The sequence below is a fragment of the Rhinatrema bivittatum genome, chromosome 4, assembly GCF_901001135.1.
Source record: "Rhinatrema bivittatum chromosome 4, aRhiBiv1.1, whole genome shotgun sequence".
Classification (NCBI taxonomy): Eukaryota; Metazoa; Chordata; class Amphibia; order Gymnophiona; family Rhinatrematidae; genus Rhinatrema; species Rhinatrema bivittatum.
In genome coordinates this window covers 145,783,676-145,811,675 of record NC_042618.1, presented here as the reverse complement: position 1 = coordinate 145,811,675, position 28,000 = coordinate 145,783,676, and the positions used below count along the sequence as shown (strand labels likewise).

Here is a 28,000-nt window from a genome sequence, read left to right as displayed (position 1 = left end):
TCTCCCATTTCCATTTAATGCGTGCTTTGTATCTTTTTAATGTCCCTGGGTGGAACGGATCTTGCGCTGACTGCCTTATCCCAAAGGCCGCAGACCCAAACAGCTTGGCTTGAGGCTGATTTCTGAGAGGGAGTATTTAATTGTTGCTGTTTTTTGTTTTTGTCCAGGCAATGGTGGCCTGCTACCCTGGGAATGGAACAGGCTATGTGAGACACGTGGACAACCCCAATGGTGACGGACGCTGCATCACCTGCATTTACTATCTGAACAAGAACTGGGATTCCAAGGTAGGGGCTGACGCTCTAACATACCATGCACTATGCCTGGCACTCGGGCATGAGACCACTGACCTTAACTTGCCCAGGCTTTCCTTGCCGCCCCCCCCTCCCCCAGCATGTGCAGAGAAATGCCCCTGTCTGTCCCCCCTATCCCTGCTGAATCCTTTAAAGTCAAAGCTGCACATTAGACCTCTGGTCTCCCGTGGGCTTCCCTCACTCTCTAGTGATTTAACAGAAATGTCGCAGTGATCCGGCGGGCAAGCATTTGACCATTATCTTAACTAAATTGGCCTTGGAGTGTAAGCCCTGGGATTTTTTTTTTTTGCACCCTGATGGAACAAAGTTTTCGCCTTTTCCTGTATTTCGCGGAGAGATTTTATTTAAGCTCTCACTGCAGTACATGTCGGCACTTGCTTCCCTTCCTGGAAAGCCTGAGGAGTTCTCCTAGGAATTAATGGGCTAACAGCGATTTGCAATGTACGGTCCACCCAGCCCTTGTGCGCTGGTCACAGCTACCGTGGCTGGAGGAGAAAACTCAAGAAGCTGGCTGCACGCTTTGCCTTGGAAAAGCCATCCAGTGTGCACAGTGTATGACAGTCCCTGTATACCTTGCACCTGCAAACTACCTACATGCAGGAGTGTATGCATGTTGATTTACAAATAAAGCCTCTATGAATGTTTTGATTCCCCCAGTTTGTCTTTCTGTCCTTTTTTTTTTTTTCATGTGGGTAAAAGCTCAAATATTTTTCCTGCGGCAATCCCTTTGAGAACAGTTCCCTAAGGGAGAAAATTTCAGTAAGCCACTTAGCAGCAGAGAGAAACTCTCTCTGCTATTTGTCTAACTGGGGCTCCAGAAGAGGAACTACACTGGTGTAATGGGAAATTCAATTATACTTGCATACGTTTCTCCCCCAACTCATGCACGCCCACAGGAATGCCGTGGCTGTGAAACAACGTAGCCGTATATATAGCTGCTCTGCCTTGGTCTAGATTTGTAAATCCCTTTGAAAATTGTCCTTTGTAGGCCTAATTCATCAAGAAATACAGACGGAAAGAAAAGCCTTAAAGGATCAGGCCTCATAGATGGGGAAAAAATATATTGAAAACCTGGGCATCAGCCAAAATATTTAGGAGTCTAGGCAAAATATTTTTCCCTTGACACCTCCTTTTTTTTTTTTTTCCCCCCCTTCAGTTTTTTGTTTTATTGGTGTGTTTATTTTTGCTCTGTTTCTTAGGGGACTTTCATCTTTGTTTTGTCTGTTTCTCAGACTGTTTTGCATTTTTGGTGCTTTTTTTTTTTGTTTTTCTGTTTTGGGGATCTTTTTATTTTTTCATTTTTGCTTTCTTGCTTTTTTGTTTGCCATTTTTAGAGAGTGTTTTGTCTAATATATGATTTTTATTTTCTTTTGTTTTGGTCTCTTCCCTCTCCATGAGGCCTCTCTCCTTCTGTGGGGGGGGGGGGGGGGGGGGGGGGGAGTATTCCCAGTCCCATCTGCCCCTTGCCCACTGACATGGTGATCCCTCCCATTGGACCCGGGCCTGCTGAAATAGTGCCCTCTCATCAGGCCTGGGCTCACTAAACAATCAGGGGTGGCTTCTGCCTTTGGGCTGGGCTGGCAGCCAATACCAGGTGGCAAGTCTTAGGGCCTGTCGGGATAGAAAATTCCCTGGTGCTTATGTGCAATGGGGCATGTTCCCTGCTGTCAGATTTGAATAGTCCATGCAGAGATCCCATGCAGACAAAATCGTTTTTTAAGGTGACAGTGCAGCATTAACTTAAGATTTATGTTTATTAAAGGACTAAGGGCCTCATTTTCTAAAGTATCGCAGGCTTGCGATACTTTAGAAAATTGCGCTACTCTGGGGCGGGGGGGCGGCGGTCCTGCGCTAGCAGGCAGCGATCGCACCGCCACGGTGCAATCGCTGCTGGCATCGCGCCCAATAACTACACCATAGAAGGTGTAGTTATTGGGCGCTAAATAGCGAGCGAAAAGGGCCTTACCTTTCCGCTCGGCGCGCCATCCTCGCGGAGTCGGCCCCGGTGACGCCCCCAACTCCTCCTCTTCCGGGGCCGACTCCGCCCCGATTTTAGTAGCGCAGGCCTGCGATAGCTTTGGAAAATGAGGCCCTAACTGATGTTCAATATCAATTAAAACTGGATGGTGTCACAGTTCATCAGTATGTTTTACAGTTTCATAAAATGCATCTTCTTGCAGAGTACATTGCTAGAAATCATCAACGTTGATAGGAAATTATAAGAGAGATCTGCAGTCCAGTTTGTCATTCTGCCTTGCTGATTCATTTGGAAATCCAGTAGCACTCTCTCTCTCTCTGTCTTTTCCTTTGCCAAGTCCCCAAAAATGCTGAAGACACTACAGGACAACATGCCTGCTGCCAGTCCCCAGCTTGCATGTCGAGTTCTGTAGGTATACAGGACATTCTTCAAAGAGAGCGAGCTGCGTAACTAAGGAGTTAGCTGCTCTGAGAGGTGCAATTTCTAAAAATACTGCAGGATTTCATAATGCGCATACCTGCAGCCGGATTAGAAAGAGGTGTTCTGGGGGTCGTGTTCAGGTTGTAGGAGTAAACAACGTGTGTGCCGTCGTGCTTTGGCCCCATGTACACCACCTGCACCAGTAGCAGGCCAAAAGTACACGATTACTTTTGTACCTTTGTGACTTGTAGGTCATTTTCAATTGGAAACTAAATTCATACTTTCACAGCAGCACAAGCAACTCAAAATTTCTCCCTCTCCCTCCCCGCCAGACGGCCAGGACCCTTCTTCCTCATCTGAAATAAACCAAAATTATCCAGACACACAATAAAGGAAGGAAAACTATTTGTATACATAAGATAAAATCACATTAATACGCATTTATAGAAATGTGCTGCCAAATGTTCCAAGTCTTACCCCAGAATTGGCTGTGATGTGATACTGCAGAAGCCTAATTCCATGCAGTCTGCAGGATGGTTTGCAGTACTGTTCTGAACAGGTCTTCTCCCAGAAATTCAGGGAAATTAAAAGGGAGCTGCTTTGAAAAGTAAAGATAATGGTAACTCATTAGAGGAGTGGATTAGTTGTTTGCTGTATGTCATTTTGAAATATTAAGGGTATGATTTTTTTTTTATAAGAAATGTTTTTCATTTCATTTGTTCCTTCCTGCCATTTCCTCTGAGATAGCTGTGTTTAGTGTCTGTATCAGGCAGACTTTTACTTCTCCTCTCTCTCCCATCCCAATCCCCTGCTTTGTCCTCATAGTCGTGACCTGGCTTGTGATGGGTTGTAGCAGGGACTGCAGAATCTCCTGTCTCATTACTTTTCATATTTCTTGGATATTGTATGACTTTTACCCTTGAATAGAGAATATGTTTATATTTTTGGTACTTGGTGCACAGTGACACTTATAGCAAGGGATTCGGTCTCATTCCTTCAGTCCCCTCACCCCCTCCCGCAATCGCCGCCCATCCACCCTCCCTGCCCGAGGGTCAGATTTTAACGCCTGCTGCTGTGGGACTGGCCCCACAGAAGCAGAAGATGATTGGATAAACGCGACTCCTGCTGCCCACGGTGTCTAACGAGGTGTGATGCCATTAATCGGATCTGGCAGGAGTTTGGTTTATCCCTGCCCGATCCGATGTGTAAATTTGGGTGGCACTTGCCATCCTACAGAGAGACCTATGGGCTGTGGATTGACTGAATCCCTTGAAGGCCCTGCCCGCATGCCATTGTTGCCAACCAAAATTAACAGAGTGGTTGTTCATTCCTGCTCTCCCTCTGCCACCGCTGACGTTTAGTTTGCAACATCGTTAACGTGTATGCGAGACCTCGATGCACAGATAGACCCTGCTACAAGCAGATACAGGAACCGTCCGGTGGACGAGCTGGTCTGTTCACCTGCTTCGTGATTAGCGTAGAGAGCAAAAGAGAGGATATGTTCAGCACTATGGAAGGGGAAAGCAGGAGCCTTAGGAGGGAGAAAGATTGGGCACCAATGCAATATTTGTGCGTAGAAAACAGCCGCTCGATTGTTGAGCACCCATTTTCCTAACACGAGCCCAGTCACCTCTCCTGGGCACGCGGTGCAATATTTAAATGAGGGGACTTGCTAACAAGGAGACGCTAGGGAAAATTGTACGTCCTTGGTGCCTGCTCGACATCAGGCACACAGGTGGCTGTCAAGTTTGGGTTGGGAAAACGGACACTCAGTATGAACACCCTTTTTCCTCCCACGGCCTGGACCCTGTATCTTCTGCGTTTTATATTGGGCATCCAGAATTATTTGGGTTTTTTTAACCTGAATCTGTAGTTCCTCCTACTTGGTGTTGCTACGATACTAATATTTATTCATTTATTTAGGCATTTTATTTACAGTCATTCCAAAAGAAGATCACAATGGTTTACAAAAGCAACATTCACATTGTAGGACAGCACAACATCAAAACATGTTAACTAGATTATTAAGAGTAATTCATGATAAAATAGTTCCTTTTCAATAACTTTTACGAGGTAGTCAGTTGTCTTAATACTCTAAGAGGTAGATCTTCAAAACATACGCGCGTGCGAACAAAAGTACACCAGATTTTATAAGATACGCACGTAGCCGCGCGTATCTTATAAAATCCGGGGTCGGCGCGCACAAGGCTGCGCAAAATCGGCAGCTTGCGCATAGCGAGCCGCATAGCCTGCCTCCGTTCCCTCCCGCGTCCCCCCCACCTTCCCCTCCCTTCCCCACCCCCCAGCCCTACCTAAATCCCCCCCTCTCCTTTGTTGGCAGTGCCGGGGGACTCGGGACCGCCCCTGGACAAGCCCCCTCCCGCCCCTTTTATGAAGCCCCGGGACTTACGCGCGCCGGCGGCCTATGCAAAATAGGCCGCCAGCGCACGTAAATCGAGGAGGATTTACGCACGCAGGGGTTTTAAAATCTACCCCTAAGTGTCATTGTATTTGTAATTTTCTATAAGTTGTGGTTTTATGTTAGATCATATGCGTTTTTGAAGTGCCATGCTTTTAGTTCATGCTTGAAGCTCTTTCTTTCTGTAATTAGTCGTAACGACTCAGGTAGAGAGTTCCACAACTTGGTGCCTGCTTTATAGAGAACATGTGGTCTCTTATTTGCATTAGATGAGTGCTCCACGATGTAGGTATGGTTAATAGTCCTTTGTTTGTTATGAATTCTGCCATGCACCTCATCACTGGCTTACGAGAAGGCAGCGGTGGGAGAAGGATCTCTCTTTCTGCCGGGTATCTAGGCTGGCTTGGACTCTGCACTGGCGCTGCTCGCTCCAGTAGCCGGGTTTTCAGTTCTTTCTTGCCTTTAGCACACACCGACTTCTTTCTTAGCTATTCTTCTCCTGCTTTATCTTCAGCAGCTTCCCCCCCGCCCACTAGCCCTGAACCGTTTTGTCCGCGATGGTCATGTAATATCTTAGAAACAGAAAAAAGATAGCAGGTAAGGCCTGCAAGGCCCATCTGAGTCTGCCAAGTTACTCCCTGGTGCAATGCTGTGGACCCCAGGTGGATAAGTTCTTGGAGGAGAAGTCCATTACCTGCTATTAAGTTCACATAGGGGTAGATTTTCAAAAAACGCGAATAGGCGTACTTTTGCTGGCGCATCAGGCGCAAGCAAAAGTTCGCTGGATTTTAGTAGATACGCGCGGAGCCGCGCATATCCACTAAAATCCTGGATCGGCGCGCGCAAGGCTATGAATTCTGTAAAGCCGGCGCGCGCCGAGCCGCGTTGCCTACCCCCGTTCCCTCCAAGGCCGCTCCGAAATCGGAGCGGCCTTGGAGGGAATCCTCTAACGCCCTCCCCTCATCTTCCCCTCCCTTCCTCTATCTAACCCACCCGCCTGGCCCTGTCTACACCCCCCCTTATCTTTCTCCGGGGATTTACGCCTCCCGGAGGGAGAAGTAAATCCCCGCGCGCCAGCGGGCCTCCTGCGCGCCGGGCCGCGACCTGGGGGCGGGTACGGAGGGCACGGCCACGCCCCCGGACCGCCCCGGGCCGTAGCCACGCCCCTGTACCCGCCCCCAAAACGCCGACACGCCCCCGAAACGCCGCGACGACAGGGCACGCCCCCGACACGCCCCCCTTGGAGAACCCCGGGACTTACGTGAGTCCCGGGGTCTGCGCGCGCCGGTGAGCCTATGTAAAATAGGCTCACCGGCGCGCAGGGCCCTGCTCGCCTAAATCCGCCCGGTTTTGGGCGGATTTAGGCGAGCAGGGCTCTGAAAATCCGCCCCTTAGAGAATAGTCACTGCCATTAGCAATGGTAACATGGAATAGACTTAGTTTTTGGGTACTTGCCAGGTTCTTATGGCCTGGATTGGCCACTGTTGGAAACAGGATGCTGGGCTTGATGGACCCTTGGTCTGACCCAGTATGGCATGTTCTTATGTTACCTCTGACTTTCCTTGCTCTTTTTTTCACCAGCGTGGATCCTCTGGATTTTTGTTCATTTTTTGCCTCTACTACCTCCCTTGGAAGGTCATTCCGAGCATCCACCATCCATTCCATGAATAAATAATTTCTAATGTTACTCTGAATCAGTCCGCATGGAAGTACATAGAAATATTTGTGTTTGGCATTCACTAAAGAAGTGATTGGAAAAGGACTGCTGACTGTATTGTCAGTCCCCTTGGAGTGTGTGTCTCCAAGGGAGTAGATTCAGGATTAATAACAACATTTATTCATGCATAAAACAGTATATATGAGAGGGAGTCAATAAGTAAGATGGATTTCAAGCTGTTCGGAGACGCACACATAGACGCTATACAGTCGGCAGTCCTTTTCCTATCGCTTTTTAGTGAATGCTGTACAAAAGTATTTGTTTAGCATTTCTGCTTTTCCTTGTCACCCTGAATGCATTCCTCTTTATCTCCTCCCAGTCTTAAGTCCTAGCTCTGCCCTTCCTCCCCACTAACATACCTGGAAAAAGTCTGTTACTTCGCTTTTACCGCCACAGCTTTCTTTTTTTTTTTTCTTCCACTTGTTTATTTAGACATTTTATATACCGTCGTTCCATAAAAATGGTCACAACGGTTTACATAAGTAACATTCATAGTTGTCAATCAGCAAATCCTGACGGTTTACCTACCTGGTATCGTAAGCAGGGATTAACATTTCCCGAATGAAAATGTAATGTCCTAAAACGGATTAGATTGCTTACTGACGATCTAAGACTAAAGGCAATAAATCTGTTCAATGTTTTTGTTCAATGTAAAGCGCCATGCCTGGCGTTTGTTTGTGTTACACTGTAAACCGATGTGATATCCTGGATGAATGTCGGTATATAAAAATTTTAAATAAATAAATAAAATAAATAAATCTGGAAAATACAATAACAAATATCGTATAATATTCTGTACATTGTCTTAAGCTGCTTGTGTTCTCTCATTACGTTTTATTCCTCATGCTTTAAATAATCCCTCTCTTCTCTCTTGATATTGCAGTTCATTTCATTGCTGTGTTTTTAGGTTAGGTTCCTTGCACTGCTACTTGTTTGCCCTCCTGACTGCCTTCCCTGTCTCTTTCGGCGAGTCGCTGTACAGCACGGTGGTGGCCCCTTCCTCCCCTTTCTGCCTTCTTCGCTCCCAGACTGACTCAAGGACAGGGGCCCTATTTTCCTTCCCCCTTGGCAACAGGCCCTGTCTCTCGGCTTTTCCAAATATTCTTTCCCGTCAGCCTCCTTCACAGCTCCCTTGCGCTTCTCGCATGCTGATATTTCTTTTTTGCCCTGACTCTTTTCAGCCACCCGATTTTCGAAACCCATTTCGGTTTCATCAGAGTGCTCGAATGCGCCATGGAGAGTCCGCTGCCGTTTGTGCTTGTACTTTCTCGCTGTAACGGGGGCTGTAGGTCCTAACTGCCGGTTATTCAGAAAAGCAGAGCAGCTCATTACCCTTTAGGGACTTCCCAGATTATTTAAATCAACCTGGTACTAACCATAGATGCAAATAAGCCAACAAAGGCTGAATGACTGCAGATGCTCGGCAAAGGAAACATGGAAACCATTGCAACCAGTCCCTTTGGCTTTTCAGATATTAATGCATCATTTTTCAGCATTTCAGTGGGTGGCAGAGGGTCCACGATGTGTTAGTCTTTGTAACGGAAATGCTGTTTTGAGCCCGCACCCACAGAGGGGGCTAACGTCTCTGCATTCTGCTTTCCAGGTGCACGGCGGGATGCTAAGAATATTCCCGGAGGGGAAGTCTTACGTAGCAGATGTTGAGCCCCTTTTTGACAGATTGCTCTTCTTCTGGTCCGATCGAAGAAACCCACACGAAGTGCAGCCTTCCTATGCAACCAGGTGAGTGCACAGATGTGCTCACCTCCAACGTCTCCCGCAGGTGCCGGCCCAGGCATCCCTGCAGTACTGTGCCCTTGAAAACCCCCCTTTAACTTCTTCCTGCTTTCCCCAGGAGAAGAGAGTCCATGAATTCAGGACAAAAAAAAAGTCCAGCGCTTTGTGCATTAATGGAGCAAGCATGGGGCGATAGCTGCCCCGGAGTGAGGCACTAGATAGCGAGTCAAGGGACAGAGATTAAATTAAAGCTACAGCCATGAAGGTCCCGTTCTTACCCACTGACCTACAGGTTGCATGATGGACGGCTCATGTCACTTTTTTTTTTTTACCATTCAGTTAGCGTGAAGTGAGGGTGAATTGGTACTTAGGAATCCATCAGAAACCGACTACACTGGGTGGTGATGGATCGTGAAAGATTTATCCAGAGTTTTGCTTTCCATTGCTGTGACTTTTTTAAATATTTTTCACTAGACGGCCAGTAGAAAGAGATACCGTTGGGGTCAGGATCATGGGAAAGAGAAGCTTTTGAAAAGGGTTGTGCTGGCCTAGTGGCTTAGCAATGCTCTGCGTTGTCTTAACCATGTAATTATTTTGTTTCGACACCTTTGAAATAGCAGGCCTTGGTGTGTGCCGTACTGTATGGACTGGCATCTGTTTATGCTTTAGAAGCTAGCGTTGCAGGGTAGGACTTTCGTGTCCCTTCAGTTTTCATATTATTGATGCCACACCACAGCTGTGCCCAACATGCCAGCTCATTGCAGATTCCCACCTTGGCGGAGTCCCTTTTAAGCAAGAGACAGTGAGAGACTCCCTTGGAGGTAGCATCCGGGGTTCAGGCTATGGGCAGTGCTATTACTTAAGCACTTTTAATGCAAGGATCCATTTGAAAGGAACCCTCTGGTAGTATGGTTTTTAGGGTAGACTTATTGAACCCCCTCCATAAAAAGATATTTATGGTCAAGAGTGTAGCAGTCCTTATCCTGCATTGAGGGGCTTCATGGCACCTAATCTAATACACTTTTAGTTTTTCTTATTCTCTTTGTAAAAATTGTACATATCTGCCCCTAGACGAAATCTCAGATGTGAGAAATCAAGATGGTATTTGGCTGAGTAGACGCTAGACTATGAGCTCTCATTTAGATGCCCTGAATTGATTTTCTTAGTTTGTTTTTTTTTCATTTCCTGACTATGGGAAGAAAAGAAAACGTAAAGCCATGTCTTACTCAGCAGAGTCTCTGGCACCTGAGGCTGGGCCTTTGGACTCTTGGGCGCACGTTCCAGCTTGATAGTCTTTGAGAGCAGACGCTCTAGGATGGACACCAGCGGAGGTGGAAGTCGCGTCTCCTCCAAGCAGTGAGATCGTTTTGGATCCTGCCGTCTCTGCCCAGAGGGTATCTCCCTGTCGATGGCGGACCGGCAGTGTGTCTGGGTCTGATGTACAGTGGCCACGCTGCAGCCAGAGAGTCTGCTGTGGAGATTCTCCCTAAAACGAGGCTTGACATGCACGTCCGCATGTTAAAAGATCGTGGTTTCTCCGCACAGCCCCCTTCCAGGCCACAACCAGAGAGAGTGCCACTTGGGAAGGTAGAGGAGAACTGTGAGGCAGTGCCCCAAAATTGGCTCCAGTGAAAATTCCTGTTTGATGTAAGGATGCAGTCAGGCAGAAGTACATGCTAGCCTCTGTAAAAAATCTGGGACAAATGTTACACCACGTGGAGAACATTTTAGATGACTGTGTCTTGCAACTTTGTAAGTTTTCTGTCAGTGCGACTGCTAAATTTGATCTGCATGACTCCCTTTTGGAGAGCCATACAAGTCAGATAGGACATTGCTCTACTCATATTTCCTCACTTTAGGCCTCTAATGCTGTAATAATTAAGGATAACTTATTTCTTTGGAGCAGAATGGAGTCTCTTGAAAACAACTTCAGATTATAAATTTGTGAAGTTTGAATTTTCCTAGAAAGTGATTGATGTCATCTTATAATATTGTTAAAAAAGTATTTCATTGAGAATCCAAAGTTTTCTCTATAAGCAATGCCTTGTGCCACCCCTGTTTGAAGTGTATTATATTTCACCCTGTGGATCGGCTCCACAAGAAGGGAACTTCGAGCCCTTGGTTTCTGACGATCAGTTTGGATGTCTCCACTACGTTGGAATCATCACAGGCAAGATGATATGACTAGAGGGACTTCGATAGTGTCCTTTGCATTAGAACTGGATAGAGATTCAATAATGAAGCTGTTTTGCAAAAACAGATTGTCCTTTGTTCTTTGACGAGAGGGTTAACATTTTTCCTGATCTTTGTAAGTGTTACCTAGGTTACCAGAAAAGCTGTCTTGAGAGCTTAGGTCTCAGGTATTGGGTGTGGGTGAAACTTCTTTTTTTTTTTTTTTTCCTCCCTCAAATTTCCTTGTAGATGTATTGTGATTTGATTTATAAAGGGAGTAAGTTTTTTTTTTTTTTTATGAGATCTCTTAAAAAGATTTCTTAGTGATTAAAATGATTGTATATTGATTTCCCAAGATTATAGGGGAGGTGACTGTGAATATATATTTCCAAACTGAGATCCTGTTTTGTACCAGTTTCTTTGTCTGTCTGCCCAAGTAACACCATTTCCCCTCTCTCCGCGAGACTTGGAAGTCATGCTTTGGTTTGTAATTTCTGTAAGATGGTATTGTGCTCTTGCAGTATTTTTTATATTTTGGTACATTGATGTGATAATTCAGTATAGAACAGTGGCTGTTAAAATTACAATAAATAAAAATTGTAAAAAAACAAGCTCAAGTCTGCTTGTAGCAGTTTTAAACTTTGAGAGGGTCATTTTCAAAGAGTTTATGCCTGTAAAATTGGGATATAATTAGAGAGTGCAGTGAGTACCCGTGTATATGCTCTTTTGGAAACATCACAAGTGCATGCGTGCTTGTAATGTGGCACGTGATTGTTAACGGGGAGAAAAGTGGCGGCATGGGGTGTTCAGTGGTAGGGTTTGAAAGTATGCTATTGTGCAAGGGTGCTGATCATAGCAGTATAGGTGGTGATTTTGTTTGTCTGTTTTTATCCCATATTTCCAATTCCTGTAATATTTTATTGTATTTTTTATCTTTTCATTTTATGTTTATTTTTGTTATTCGCCTAGCACAAGTTTTGTTATAGGCGGAGATAAATACTTGTATGAATAAATAAATAAATACGCTGCTATTTTGTAAGCAATATCTTCACAAAGATTTAAGAACTTGCCATATACTTTTACACCTGCTAGTTAAGCTGCAGAAGTGAAATTGCACTTGTCTTTTGTCTGTACTGAAACATGTGTCTGTACTGTCGGGGTAGAAAAACGCAGTAGTCTATAAACTGTGCGGCTCCCCGTACACAGTTTATAAAATGCTAACCCAAATTTTCACAATGCCACTTACGCATGCATTTGTTGACTTACACAGACTATTGAAATTGGGCTCTTATTGTGGGTTTTTTTTGTGGAATTTTGGAAAATAATGAAAATCAGATGGAAAATTAAATCTGCTTAATAACATAAGCAGAAATACAGTGGTGCTGTCCTGTTGTGATGTACAGCTTGCAGAGATTTTGAAGAATGTAGGGGGTTTTCCTAAATGCCTCTCTTTATTTCTAATTTTTTAATCCAGATCCGATCTGTTTTCACGATACCTGGCTACCCTGAGATACAAACTTTTGAGCATTAATGGCACAAAAGCCTTCATACTGATACTCCTTAGCTGCTCGCCTTGGCAAGAGGAATTACTAATGTGTCCTATCTGTGTGCATAGACAAGAGTTAACCTGGTATTTTTCCTTAACAGGTATGCCATGACTGTGTGGTACTTTGATGCAGAAGAAAGAGCGGAAGCCAAACAGAAATTCAGAAACTTGAATGGTGAGACCATAAATCTCCCGCGTCGGGTTTGGGAATTAGTATTGTGGGATGTGGCGCAGGCTGTAGGTGTTTGAGCCCAGATGGGATGTGTCCTGGGATACTGAGGGTGCTCACAGAGGTCCTGCTGCATCCACGGGATCTGTTCAGTAGATCTCTGAGCGCAGGAACTCTGCAGGCATGGAAAGGGGTGGATAATGAATTCTACTGTAACAGCAGATGGGCTCCATCTTTCACTCAGTCCTGTTTGCTGGTCCAGCTTGTTTATATGTAATGTCCTTTTGTTTATTTGTATTGTTGGATTTTAATTTAGGTTTTATTTTACACTGCTTTGGGTGTCTATTATTGATCAAGTAGGCAGGCTAGAAATATTTTAAGTAAATGGTAGGGAGGGAACCACAAGTCGGTTTGTCTGACCTCAGTGGTGGGGAAAATTAATGGAAACAGCACTAAAGGGAAAGGGTAGTGGATTAATCCTAGATTCTAGCGGATTGCAGTATCCGAGGCAGCATGGGTTTACCAGGGGGAGATTGTATCAGACAAAGCTGATCAATTTCTTTGGGTGACTAAAGAATTAAATCAAGGGCATGCATTGGATGTGGTTTTCTAAGGAATTCAGCAGAGCCTTTGCTAAGAAGCTCTGAAATAAACTGAGCAGCCCTGGTGGTGGACCGCAGGGGGGGGGGGGGTGTGGAACTAGATTAGAAACTGGTTTAGAAATGGGCAGCAGAGGGTAGTGGTAAACAGAGTTCATTCTGAGGAAAGAAAGGGGATCTGTCCTGGGGCCAGGATCCATTCAGTATCTTTCTGAATAATATTGTGCAGGAGTTGGAAGGAAGAAAAACTTAACTTTTTGCAGATGACACTAAAATCTGCAAACGGTAGATATACCTGAGGACAGAATGAGAAGTGATGTAAGAAAGCTGAAAGAGTGATCAACTGCTTGGGAGTTAAGATTCAGTGCAAAAAGATGCAGGTAAACGACAGGTGGAGAGATCCTGATGTGCACCAGCTGGGCTTGGGGGATTGACTTTGTCTGATGATCTCAGAGTAGCATATAATAGTATAATAAGGTAGTGGCCAGCGCCAGAGGGATGCTAGGATGCATGGCAAGAACATAAGAAAATGCCATACTGGGTCAGACCAAGGGTCCATCAAGCCCAGCATCCTGTTTCCAACAGTGGCCAATCCAGGCCATAAGAACCTGGCAAGTACCCAAAAACTAAGTCTATTCCATGTAACCATTGCTAGTAGGAAAAAAAGGAGGTGGTGCAGGGTGCTGGTGTTCAGTTCTGAAGGCTGTACCTCTGCAAGGATAGAGACAAGCTGGAGTTGGTCCAGAAAAAGGGCCCCCAGGATGGTGCATGGTCTACATCAAAAGCCACAGGAGGTATGAATGTTATGTAGCAGGAGTATTCACAAATACGCAAAATTATTTTGAAGAGTTAATAAATCAGACTGTCGCTTGAGAAGGTTACTACAGATTGTATTACATAGCATAGTAATTGATGGTAGAAAAAGACTTAAGTGGTCCATCCAGTCTTCCCAGCAAGCTTTTTTTTTATTTGTTTATTTTAGGGTAGTAACTGCTGCTCCGTGCAGGTTACTGCGGGTCACCCCTTTTCTCCCTCTCCAGCTTTAGTCCTTAAGGATCCTCCGTGATTTCTTCTGCGCCCTTTTGAATTCCACGACTGTTCTCGCCCTCACTGTCTCTGCTGGGAGGGCATTCTGTGTTTAGTCCCTGTTTGAAACGAGCAATAGCGTGATGCTTTGTGTGTTAGAATATGCTATTTTTCATACACCTAGCTATTTGCTTGCAACACTAATCATTGGGAAATACAAGAATTTTGAAGAAACCTTGTGAAATGTATGCCTTGGAGGAGAGAGAGGAGACGTGATGCTGGTGGTGGTGGTGGTGGTCCCTAACCTCATCTGCAGACTTAACCGATCATGGCCCTATCATTGTGGCCGTGACATGCTTGGCAGGATGCTGCAGTGGTGTGCCATCGCCTTCTGCGATCCACAGCTCCCGGTCTTCCCTGATGGTCTCCACTCCTGGTACAGCCGGCCATGACTCTTTTTTTTTTTTATTAGCATCTGAATAAGGCAGTATTGCTGGGGATATGATAATGACTTCACTTTAGAGAGCTCCGCTCCCTTCATCGGATCAGTGCAGAATAAGAAAGGAGGATGTTGCCGGAATATGCAAGTAAATGTGAGATTGCTTTACAGTGGTTGTGAAGTGGGAGGCCTTTCCATGCATCTGCTACCCTCTCTGTAAAGAAATATTTTTTTAAGATTACTCCTGAGTGTATTCCATCTCACCCTCATCACGTGTCCCCCTCCTTACCATGGAAACCTTTGAGATATTTGAATGTCTCTATCATATCTCCCCTGTCATGCCTTTCCTTTAGGGGTGTATATGTTAAGATCTTTGAGTCTTATCTCCGTATGCTTTACAACAACTGATCATTTCAGTAGCCACCCCCTGGGCCAGCTCCATCCTGTTTATAATCTGAAGGTGCGGTCTCCAGAATTGTACAACTGTATTCCAAGTGAGGTCTCGCCAGAGAGCTATACAGGGGGCAGTATGAACTCCCTTTTTCTGCTGATTATTTCTCTCAGTATGTTTACCTCAGGTTAATATGGAAACACCGGCTTCCTGAGAGGGTGAAATCCATCATTGTATAATGGAGATCTTTCATACAAACACAGAAGCTTTCCATAAGCTAATTTCCAGGTAACATTATTGGTTCCTTTTGTCATTTCAGCGACAAAGAAGAAAGAAGCCCCTCTCAGTGAGGACTAGTGGCTGACGGACTGGCGACTTTTTATACCATCAAAAAACACATGGCCTGCAAGCGCATCCCCCAGTGACGCTATCCAAAGGCTTCCTCCAGTGATCGAGTGGAGGCAAGGGCCGCATCTCCCGCGCACCACCCCTGACCTGTTACTTCGTGCGCATCCTGGACGGTACCCTCGTTGGTTTCCAACGATGCGTCTTGTCAGTAGACGTCTTCATCTTAATCCTGCACCTCGCCTCCTGCTTGGCGGCTGCGAGTTGTTTTCTGGTACTGTGGATACAGAAGGCAGCGGCACATCGAAGAGAGGAGGCCGTGACAGGAGCGGGCCATTGTTTGCACTTTATATGCATTTTCTAGCTTGCTGAGGAGAAGCAAGAACGGTGGTGCACTGCAGGAAGGTAGTCGGGGAACGGGAGGTACTAGCTCTCAGAAACCTAAGCAATATATGGTTTCCACTGAATATGCTTAGGTGCATGAACTAGTGTCAAGACCATTTAAAGTCTGAGCATGTCCAGCCTATAAAAGGTGGTTCTGGAAACCTACTGGGTGGCTTCCATGCTCACTTCACTTTGATCCTGTTTCTAAATCGACCCAGAGCCTTTTGAGATTTATAGTCCCATGCTACCCTGAGGAGATGAAAGCTATAAACTCCAGAATGCATGGGAATGTAAGTTAAAAAAAAAACAAAACAAAATAAAAATCCAGAATCAGATTAAAAGTGTAATTTTATAACAGCAGACTTAGGCCTAAAATCTCTGTGTAGAAAGTACTCGCAGATTTTTATCCCCAGTTTACAAAGGGGACTTAATGCACCGAACTCTGCTTTGAAAATCATTGGCTGCACATTTGCATTCGCTTGGGAGAGGGCGTAACTATGTGAGTGTTGGGCGCATATTTCAGAAAATCAAAAGTGTGAGTGTAAATGGTTTCCCTGCCTACGGGACACTCCTTTTGAGTGTGTGGAATCCCTTCTGTGCACACATGTCCGTCCGTCCCCCTCCTTTTTTATAAAAGCATAAAAATGTATTTTATGCACATAAATCCTAGAGTTCAGCCCTAAAATTTCATTTCAAACATAGACTTCCATCTGCTCACCCTATGAAAGCCACAAATCTCCCCCAATCCAGATCAGTGACAAAGGGGATACGTGCCTGTCCCCTAACTGCAAAATAGTTGAAATAAATGATGCAGTCCTTCCACAAATGTGTTTGGAAATTGGTTGCCATGTATTGGGTTTTAGTCCACAGAATGTGTATAGCCATCTTCCCAGCACCAGCTGAGTTTTCCAAGGGAAAGGACAGCCCTCCCCCTGTCATCTCATTGCCCAAACACCTCTCACTGTTGACGTCCTACTTTCAAGAGTGCAATGGTTGTGCTTAGAGCAGCGCCCTCTAGTGGCTGGCAGGGCCTGCAGTGCGCAGATTTTGCAGCCAGTGATGTTCAGCATGTTGCTGGCTGAACCCTGTGTTTTATATTTCCAGCGGAGAAGAAAGTCTCACATGTGGCTTCTTGATGTTCATCTCATTGATGTTCATCTCATTGCTAAGTTTTGCTTTCTATATAGCAAGAGCTTAGCACTGATAGGTTGTGCTGGACTGATATAGCGACAGATATAAAAGGAACTCCATTAGCCGTCTGCATTGTGATGCAAGAACAAGAGAATAGGCGCTTGTGGGGCTTCTGTACCTTTGTCCATCCAAAGGGATTTCTCTAATTTTCATACTGTTGTCCCCCTGTAGTCTGTGAGACTTTTGATTTTACTCTACCATCTGTCAGAAATTCAGTTTACCAAGTTCAGAATTCTGTTTTATGACGATGATAATGGTTATCAAAGAAAAGTCCAGCATTATTTTGCATGTTTTGTATATTTTTTGTCTGTTTACTTTGTATGCTAAAGTTAATCTGTTAAATGAATACTCAGCATACACTTCCTTATTAAAATAATTGCTGCTGAAATTTACAAAACATGCATCCTGAATCCACAAGAGTGAACAGGTTTCTGGGCCTATCTTAGGAGTGACTGGCCCAACCCAACCGAGCATAAATCTGTGAGCTGAAAGAGTCCACATCAAAAGTAATGTGCGAGCTGTGCTGAGCACAGGTTATTTAAATGAAGCAAAAGCATGTAAATAGTTTTTATGTTACGTTTTAAAGTTACTTTAATGGGAAGTGCATTTCCTAAAAATAGGAAGCTGTAAGCAGCTTAATAATTAAAGTAGTTTTGTCAGAGGGCTGCATGGCTCAGGGAATTAACACCTGAATATGGAAGCTTTCACCTCTAGGCCTTGTGGTTAAACATGGCTGAGGCTGGAAGTGACAGCGGGTGGTTACCAGATCACATTTTGTTGACCCATATGAAATGAATTGATGATCATGGTCCAGTTCCAAGAGGTCCACATTGCTAAACCCACTTCTGCAGTTGGGGACCTGCTTGGTGGTTTGAGTAGAAAGACCACATATTGACCGTCTCCTGAATCCAAGACTGGGAAAATCCCAGGCACTGAAGCAACCACACTCTCTCTTTTTTTCACCAATGCCCACAGGAAGAGAAATGTGGCCATAACCTGAGGCAGCCCCCTGCCACCAGGATGTATAGAGGAGGAGCTGGGTTGCAGCTTGAAAAGCTGCAGAAGAAAACAAAAGCTGAAAAAAAATACCAAATTAAAAAAAAAACTCACAAAAATAGAGGAAGCAAGAATTTTAAAAAGTCAAAAAGAAAACAAATTGATTTAAAAGGAAAAAAAGAAATGTTCCCTTGGCTCCTTAAAAAAAAAAAATGTTGGCAGGCACCCAACGTATTTTCTGAATACGTTTCCACCCCTACCTGAACCCTAAAGTCAGTCCTTCTGGGACTGACCCGGGATACGTTGGTGAGGAACAGGTGATAACTGCAGGAGCCCTCTTGAGAAGAACAGATTCAAGTTTCTGTGTAACAACAGAGTTGTGATTGAAGCCCAGCATTCGCTACAGAGTTCACAGATGACAATCACATTTTAAATCTGGTTTGTCTTTTTTTATCTGTGGTTGTTCCAAAAACTGGAAGAGCCACCACACCTGTGAGCTACTGGCAGACATAAGTGTGACTTGACCGAAGGCCATGGTTTCACACACTCAACAGCCGATGTTAAAATCTGCAGCATCTTCTGCACAAAATGCTTGAGCTTAATCACAGCTCCAGTTTTTCTCTTAAGGGAACAGAATTACTTTCTGGTGTCATTATGAGTTCAGAGAACTGAACTTGACGGGCTCTGACGTCTTACTCTGATTTTGATCATGGCTGTGTCTGGGCCATGAAAAGAAGTCTGGTCCAGTAGTTAAGGTGGTCAGTATAATTTACTTCCAGTAGATAGCATTTGATTAGATGGATTTGTAAAATAAAAGATCACAAATAAAAAGCCTGGCGCATCTTAGTTAGCAGTAAGTAAAATTAAAGTTACGGATGCATGGAGGTAGCTGTAGTTCTGTAACTGTTCCGTTACTTTTCCTGCGTCTATAATCTAAAATTGGGTTATGGTTAAAGGGGGTGCACTCTAATCAGATGAAAGGCTGTAGGGGGGCGGGCTCTGCCTCAATACCTGCAAAGGCTGTACAAATAGCGCTGTACCGGGCCACAGTCCAGCACGGGCGACGCTGTGGGGACAGGTGGGAAACGCAGGTCTCGGCCCGCTGCCTCTGTGGGCTGTGTATATGTGCCGGTAGACAATAGCCCCCAGGCGAGAAGCGTTTCCTGTGTGGCCCTGCTCTCTGTACCATTGACCCAGCTGCGCTCGGAGCTCTGCGCCGGTCTTTACAGGCAGCAAAGAAGTTGAAATAGAAAAAAAACCAGAGGCTTTCCTTTTTAGGTCCTCCAGACTGACTCAGTACTCTCCTTCCTATCACGCTGCTGTCCGCCGTATCTCATCCGTCGCTACGTTTGTTTCTTTCCTGTTTCTACTCCCCCCCACCACCAATTGAGAGAGAAACCTATCTCCTTGCTCAGGTTCCTGACCTGCCATCTTCCCTGTCCAGGTTCCTGTTCCTCCCACCACCACCCTTTTTTTCAAGTTTCTGTCTCGGCATTGCCTTCTCCGGACTCAGAAATGGCCGGGTTCCTCTCTTAGCAAGCATGGCCTCTGCCAGGCCCTCCTTTTTTCTGCAGCCGGAGCCAAAGTGCGGTGAAATGAAAGCACCGTGCGGGGTTGTCTGATGTGTACCGTCCCACACATTGGTTAAAAAAAAATTTGAAGAAGCGGGCGGACCCCAGCAGAGCAGCAATGTCACAGAGCTGCCCTCCTTGTGAAGACCGAGGGATGTCACCCAGTCCCGCCCCCCCCAGATGGTATGGGATGTTCCCAATACCAGGAGCCTTTTGCAAAGTGAGCTGCTTTGCAATCCCTCCAAGCCCCTAGGCTCTAAAAGGTAAACAGCAGCTGGGGAAGTGCTCCCACACACCTGCCTGAACAATAAACCGGCTTGCAGTTTGAATCGTGCAGGTCCCCTTTTAGAGAGAGTCCTCTGTCGCTGCGCTGTAGCAAGGCTTTGGTGCCGGGGATGCTGAGGTCCTGAACGTTCTTTCCTCCAGCGGTATATCCATGTCGTCTTGTGCTGCTGTGAAAATAATTTTTACGTGCTCTGCAGACAAGTCGCAAATCCTGTTCCGTCTTGCCTCGCCAAAGTTATACAGCAGTGCCGTGCCACTGCTAGTACATTAATACATTTGTACGGCTGGCAAGGGCTCGGGTGGGTGTGTGTGTGAATCGTAGTCCCAGACTCAACAAGTGAAGCTTGGCCCTTGCAGTTTTCTTGAGGTCTATTTGTAACCGCATGCAACACAGTTATTCAGGCTCCTGGCCCTTTAAAAAGTCTTCAGACTATACTGTTTATACAATATAGCAGTCTTCCAGCAATCGGCCCCAGTGTCATGGAATCAGGCCCTCTAGAAATCCTCTGCATAAATAAAAAGGGGATAATATCAGTCCTTATCATTTCATGGGCGTGTTCTGTATAACAGCTCTTCGCTTTCGGTCAGGGCAACCTTCAGTCTTGGACCACCAGTACTCTTGGGATTCTGATTTCTAGCTCCTTCTGTGCAGATTTTCTCCTAAGCCAGCAGCTCTCAGCCTGGGCGGGCCATTGCAGACCACATACATTATTGTTTAATATTGCTTGGAATGGTGATCTGTAGTAGCTTGCTTGTGGCTTTCTAACCCACCCACTTCCTAGAGCTCTGCCACAGTACCCTTTCCAGCCTGGGAGACTGGCAGTGCCTACCCAGCTGGAGCCTTCATTACTCTGCTTGGAGTACCACAGACCTGTGTAGCTTTTGGACGTCTGCATGCTGTAGGAGGCTGGCAGGTTTCTCTGTGCGGAGTATTCCTGGCTTGCTATAAATAGTCTAGGGATTCTCCAGAACAGTGAGCCAAATCTAGAATACTGCAGTGGAACAATAAATACTGCAGGGTGCCAGAACCACAGCTGTAGCTGAATATCCTGGCCATAGCAATGCAGTCAGAGGGCAGCATATGCCTCCAGTTCATCTCTGCGTTACTGGGGTAGGGTGTAGGGGGGGTAGTTCTGTGAAAACTCAGCTGCACATTCATGGGTCTAAGTTCATCTGCTTTGCACTGACGAGGGCTATCTGCACACTGCCCTCTCTGTGTCCATGGGGAAAAGGCCCTAAGTGTGGTCTGTCTCGCAGATAATCAGGGAAAAGTTTAATGTGTGGGACAGTTTGGAGTCTATGGAGCAGGAATAAGCTTTTAAGGTGTGGTCACCCTGAGCTTGCTGTTTATTAGCAGAGGGGGGGTGGGGGAGTAGGAATGGAATAATATGTATCAGCTTTCTCTCTTCCACTCTCACCCCCAAACTTTATCTCTTCCAGCCCCCCACCCCCCCAGTTTTCTTTTCCATCTACCACCATCACCTGACCCCCTCCACAGATGATCCCACCATAATTCCTCTTCCAGCATTCTTTGCGTCATTCCCCCCTATAACTTACATCTCCGTGACTTTATGCATCCTCACTCTACCCTTAGCTGAGTGATTCTCAAGTTCTGGAATCACAGCTGCAGACTGAGTTGTGTGTGTGGTGCAGCCCCTCTCCAGTTTCTCCCCACATGCTGCTTGCAGTGTCTACTCCAGACTCACCCCCACTTACAGGCCGATTCTGTAAAGTGTGCTCAGTTGAGTGTACTATTTTACCTGCAGTTGGACGCGTGTTTTCGACGAGCATCCACTACCCCTAACACGGGTTTAGCACATCGAAAACGCGTCTCCGACTCCCCCCTCCCCCCCAAAACTAATAGTGCTCATCACATGCAAATGCATGTTGATGAGGCTATTAGTCATTCGCCTGGGATACTGAAAAAAAAATGTGCAGCCAATCCGCACATTTTACGCTCAGAAATTAGCGCATGCCCAAGGACAGATGTTAATTTCTGAGCAGCCGGAAAAAGTATACAGAAAAGCAGAAAATACTGCTTTTCTGTACAGTCTCTGATTTAATATCCCTAGAGATATTAAACCTGCGGGTCAGGTTAGGAAAACGGACGTTCAGTTTTACGAGCATCCATTTTCCTAATCCGTGGCTGTCAGTGGGTTCGGAAGATGGACGCTTGTAAAACCGAGTGTCTGTTTTCTAAACCCGCTGACAGCCGACCTCTCCTGGGTTTCCGCTGCTAAGGATGCGCTATGTGGATCACGTGCCCAGGAGAGGTGGCTGGGCATGCGTTGTGAGAGCGGGCACCGCACAGGGTACAGAATCGGCCTGTTACTGAGGAAGGGGAGTGGTTGAGTTGTATACAGAGAGGCCCTGAGATTTCTAGTGTTTCCCTGAGTCTCGGGGTGAAAGCTTGAGAGTTCCACGGTATATATGAATAAGGCAGGGACCATAGAGGTGTACAGACAGGACTGGATAAATTGCTACACTTAAGTTTACATGTTTTGGTTTTTTTTAAAGGGAGAGGTTGTCTTTTTTTTTTTTTTTTTTTTTTTTTTTTTGCAAAACTCAGTCTTGTAACTCTTGCAGGAGGACATGAATTGTACTGCAGGTGTATAGAAATGCAGAATCCATAAAATCATGGGAACATATAATGATCCAAAAGTAAGTCAGCGTTCCTTCCTCCCTCTGAATTTGTTTTCTTTGCATTTTAATAAAGCCTTAGAAATTCCTGAGAAAATAGGCGTATAAAAAAAGTACAGGTGTGCTGTGATAGCAGTCATGGAGGGCACTGTATTACCTATTTTTTTACATGGAATTTTGTCTGGGAAAAAGCTTTGGAGAAGATCGTAGATCAGCTGTTAACAATGGGAGAAGTTCTAGCTAAAGTGGTCAGTATCCTGAAAAGCCCTGAATGTGCTTTTGTGCTGCTAATATGGTCCATGGTTTCTATGTACGGTATCTGTAAAAACAATAAATAAAAACTTCTTTTCAGTAAGAAATTATTTAAAAGCGTAATTGGGGTTTTTCATACTGAAGGTAAATGAGATGCACACTTGCCTCTGCTCCATTGATGTAGTGTTAAAAATCAGGTGTGTGGGTGTGCAGGCAGACACTTGGTATCGACAAATGACAAAAAGCAAAGTGGCATAGCACATACCAGAAACCGCAGAACAAATGTTAGAAAATCACTTAAGGTTGTTCATATGTTCCATGACCTCTGGCATGAGCGTAGCAGGGTAGGTTTGTCCTTCAAGTTCTGTCGGCCATTGCATTAACCAGATAAATATCGGAGGACTGCCATTTTGCTAAGAGGTGTGAATGTAAAGCAGTTTCCATTTTCTCTGGATCTAGATGATTTGAAAATGCTGGAGCATTTCCTGGCGAGTCAAGGTATCCGGGACTTCTGAGCTTCCATCGACAGCCACACGTGCATTCTTCTTTCACACCCTTTTCGATCACGCCCACTGTCACAGCCTGGCATCTAGATTATGCTTTTTGTTGCATTTCTGCTTTGCCTTATTTGAGTGGATGCTTCTATGTGTGTGTCACTTACTATGAAAATATTCTTTGTATTCTGATGATATGCGATAAAGAAACCAGTTCAGTAACCATCCTTGCTCTCTACTGATGGGACCTCAATTCTGCAATGGCATCTGATATTGGGTGGCATGCGAGTTGTAGATATTATATTACCTGTTTTCTAGGGCTGTCCATTTCTTAGTTTAAAGAATAGCTAAGGAAATATATTTTTTGTCTAAATTGGACACATTGGATTTTGGTGTACTTCTGTGGAGAAAAATGTACTTAATGACTGGTGAAGGGAATTTAACAATTTTTTTTTTTATGTAGATGCTTTGAAATTGTGTATTTTTTAATGTGTGTCCATAAAAGCACATGATTGTACTTATGAAAATTGAGTCAGCCTACGAACTTAACCACATGAATAATTCAGGAAGTGTTGAACCTGACATAACATGGAATGTTTCATAAATGAAGTAGGAACTGGGTAGCTGTACAGTATTGACTGCACAAAGTTAGCAATTATAGTAGGAAAAAACTGCCACTTTCAGGCCTGACAACCCCCTACAAAATTTTGTTTAGCACGTACTTCCCTAGATTGTTCTAAGGCAGCCATTGTGTGGTGCACAGAGACCAAGATGTCTGCTAAAAACTCAATGAAAAAGCTAAGGCAGTTGACCTAGTCTAAGAATCAAATATCTGGAACATTCTAAAGACATGTCCAAAAAAGACATTTCAGTAAGGGACCATCTATAAATGTCATGCTCCAACAGGAAGGGGATACAACTTTTATGACAAGGCGGGGTACTAAGTTGAAAGGGGGTTTGGAGATTTGTGATGAAGTGTGATTTGGGGGGGGCGGTGATGTCATGTCATGTATGGACAGTCCCTAAGCTGAATTCATTTTAGGTTGGTTTTATTTGAGAGACCACACACATACTGTTCCAATTTTTACAGTGTCTTATCACACCTCTGTCTCTACATGAGTAGGGAAGGAGCATTACTACTGGCTAAACAGCCATGACGAGGAGAGCAATCTGGGGACATTGTAAATGCACGGGGTAGAAATGGGTACAAGTCTAGTAGGCGTAGACATTAGTGGGACTGTCCAGAAAAAGCAAACCATGCCAAATATTCAAAACAATTCAGAGGAAAGAAGTAGTTACAAGAAAACAAATATTTTTGAGCAGAGGAAAAATGCTGCACATGAGGTAGTAAAGCTATTGTGAACATGTTGAATTCCTCGCTTAAGCTGTTTCAAATCCAATCACTATTTCAGGAATGTACAACATGGCTGCTGTCCTTCAGAGTACAGACGAACCCTTACATCAAAGAAGTGAAAGGCCACTCATCACATACTAATGAGAGAAGGTTTTGCAGTAGAACGACCTTGTAGCTAGGGTTACCAGATGGCTTCAGGTCATCGGGGCCAGACTGAGCCAGTCTCCCCATTGTTCGTATTTTTATTGTGTATGCCTAAACTCTAGGCTCTGTGCAATCTGCCAGTCCTGCTTATTGTTGCTGGCCCTCAACTCTTCTTCATGGATGAAGCATCCCCTGTGACTGTCAGTGTTCCAGCAGTTGGCTTGGTGTGTGCCCTCTCTCTACTGCTACATTGTTTGCTGGTCAACAATGCTAGCATTAGGGCTGCTTATAAAGCACAAGATGGCATCAAAACACACGTAGTACAAGAAAATGTTGAAAGACATGAATGAACTGTCAATAAAGTCTGATAGATTCAGTTGCACATGATAAGCCTGACTCATTTCTTTTGGAATTGTTTGGTTGTTTGTACATTTGTTCCTTGCATGCAGCCAGGTATAGCAGAAGGGTGAGAAAAGGTAAAAAAGCCGTTTCCTTTCTGACAGTATTGCCCTTGACTGCTGCTCCAGCCAGACCTGTCTTAAATGGGCCTGAACATTCATGCATCACATTCCATGGGTCAGCCGTTACCTGATATATGGAAGACTGGCCCAGCGGCACATCTGCCATGGAAGAGCCGTGGACTCTGTAGAGGACTTGGGTATTCCACTAAAATATTCCTCAAACTGGGCTCAGGTACCAGTTTTTAAAGTGCCCGTTTAGGCTGTTATCAAGCAAGGAGCATAATAATATCCCCCCTCCCCACCCAAATGCAGTGGTAGAAAATGCTCTCAGCTAACTTCAGTTCAATTTGAATAGTTTCAAGAAGGTAGATTTTAAAAGGGCCATGCACACACCCATAAATGCACATATCACGCCGTGCACAAAAATATGTGATAGTTTATAACCTATGGGGCGGATTTTAAAACCCCTGCGCGTGTAAATCCGGAAGGATTTACGCGCGCAGGGCCCTCATGCGCCGGCGCGCCTATTTTGCATAGCCCGTCGGCGCGCGCAAGTCCCGGGGCTTCCTGTCGGGGGGCGTGGTGGGATGATGCGGCGTTTAGGGGGCGGGGTGCGGCTTTCTGGGGGCGGTGATGTGGGCGTGGTTTCGGCCCGGGGGCGTTCCAGGGGCGTGGCTGCGGCCTCCGGAACAGCCCCCGGGACCGGACCACGGAGCGGGGCAGCCGGCCGATGCGGGCAAAGTTACGCCTGCTTTCAGCAGGCGTAACTTTGCTGACAAAGGTAAGGGGGGGGGGGGGGTTAGGTAAGGGAGGGGAAGGTGGGGGGAGGGCGAAGGAAAGTTTCCTCCGAGGCCGCTCCGAAATCGGAGCGGCCTCGGAGGGAACAGGCAGCGCGCGCTGGGCTCGGCGCGTGCAGGTTGCACAAATGTGCACCCCCTTGCGCGCGCCGACCCCAGATTTTATAAGATACGCGCGGCTATGCGCGTATCTTATAAAATCCAGCGTACTTTTGTTCGCGCCTGCTGCGCGAACAAAAGTACGCGCTCGCGCAAGTATTTAAAATCAGCCCCTATGTGCGTAGGTTATAAATTACTCTCCATGCAAACATCACGAGAGAGAGAGGGATACTTTATATATATATAGACTATTGTAAGGGGGCACTTTGATTTGGGGTGAGTTTTCGGGAGGTGGGTTGGGTGGGTGCTGTTACAGACACATTCAGAAGTATCCATTGTAAAGTTCTTATTAAAGATTTCTTGACCTTATAAATGATGAAAAGGAGTTGATTTGTACACTGCAGTCTCTGCTAGCTGCATTGTACAAATCAACTCCCTTTCATAACTTATAAGGTCAAAAATTCTTTAATGAGGTCAATTTTACAATGGATAAATATGAATGTGACTGTAACAAGACCCCCCTAACCCCAACCCACCTCCTGAAAACTCACCCCCAAATCAAAGTGCCCCCTTACAATGGTCCATATATAGAGAGTATCAGACTGAGCCCTATAAAGAGTCTCTCTCGCTCTCTCTCTCTCTCCTGTGTCTTACAAGGAGCAGTAGGAAAGTGGCACACATATGTTACGCACGCCGGCTGAGGAAAATTAAGAGGCTACATGCAGGGCCGGTGCAAGGGTATTAGGTACCCTAGGCAAACCTTACAGCCTGGTGCCCCCTCCGCCCATCTCCCCATACACAATTTTAAATTATGCATTTATAACAACATATTTTACATGAAAAATGACATTCTGAGGCAAAATTAATATACACGTTGTGATGCCAACAAGAAAACTTTACATCTTGGAATTCATATGGCATCGTACCTATTGTGATATGTTTCAACATGGTCCTCGCGTATCAACACAGTACTATCTGCCAACACTCAAAGAATAACAACCCTACCTATGAAAAAGAATACCACAAATATTACACCAGAATCTAAAATATCAATACACCTCCTATTAGGAAAACAGAACAGGCCAAGCTACTACAGATCCCTACAGAGAAACCACATGCTAAAAGAATGCTTCATCTCAGTCTTTGCATGCAGAACACAAACCCTCACCAAATACAGAATTAAGCCATCATAAAGTATAATTAGAAATGTGCAGACAAAAACTGAACTGTAAAATGCATCACGCCAGACTCTATACAGTGCAACAATGGAAAAACAAAAATTTCACCATTCCTCATGAAACAAATCAAGATATATAAATCATTAATCATAATAGTAAAATCATACTAATAAAATGATTTCAAAACAGCTGATGAATAGAATATCCAATAAAGACTCATGCAAAATATGGAAGTTTTACCAAACACCAATAAAATATTTCAAAACAGCAAACACAAACGCTACTCAATAATTAAAAAGATAAAAAATATCCCAAAATCCATAACTGGGAACTTTTGATTCTCAGTCTGAGCTTGTCATGGATTAATGAGAGGGGCTGCGATACAAAGAAAGACTTTCTCCTCTCTCTCACATACACACGCTCCAACACAGGCTTACTCGCTTAGTCAAACATATTCATACACACACTCACTCCCCAACATGCTCTGTCACACACAAACGTATGCTCTCTCCTCCATATGCTGTCACATACACTTGCTCTCTCTCCTACATGCTCTCTCACAGACACACACACACACACACGTTCTCGCTCCCCTCTCATGCTCTCTCAAACACACACACACTTGTTCTCTCTCCTCCCTCATGCTCTCTCAAACACAAATGCTCTCTCTCCCCCACAGTTTCTCACCCCACACACTCGCTCTTCCTCACATGCTCTCTCTCACAAACACATACTCTTTTCCCCCCACATGCTCTCTCTCCCCATATACACTCATATACACATGCACTCACACATTCTCAAACGCATATATATTTTTTACTTTCCATCCTAGTTGTAAGCAGCAGCAGTAGCAGCTTTCTTCTTGGACTTCCATGGCATCAGGAA

At 45.1% G+C, this 28,000-nt stretch overlaps 1 protein-coding gene across 3 annotated transcripts in view; it reads left to right on the top strand.

Annotated features, from left to right (window-relative positions):
• Positions 1-24,962, top strand: part of EGLN3 (egl-9 family hypoxia inducible factor 3) — a 60,906-nt gene extending 35,944 nt beyond the window's left edge. For all 3 annotated transcript variants that reach the window (XM_029598934.1, XM_029598936.1, XM_029598935.1), the window contains 4 exons: positions 168-287; positions 8,452-8,588; positions 12,402-12,475; positions 15,244-24,962. In XM_029598934.1, the coding sequence (XP_029454794.1) occupies positions 168-287; positions 8,452-8,588; positions 12,402-12,475; positions 15,244-15,281 (369 nt within the window). In that variant the 3' untranslated portion in view covers positions 15,282-24,962. The remainder of the gene's footprint in view (positions 1-167; positions 288-8,451; positions 8,589-12,401; positions 12,476-15,243) is intronic.
• Positions 24,963-28,000: the final 3,038 nt, after the last annotated feature.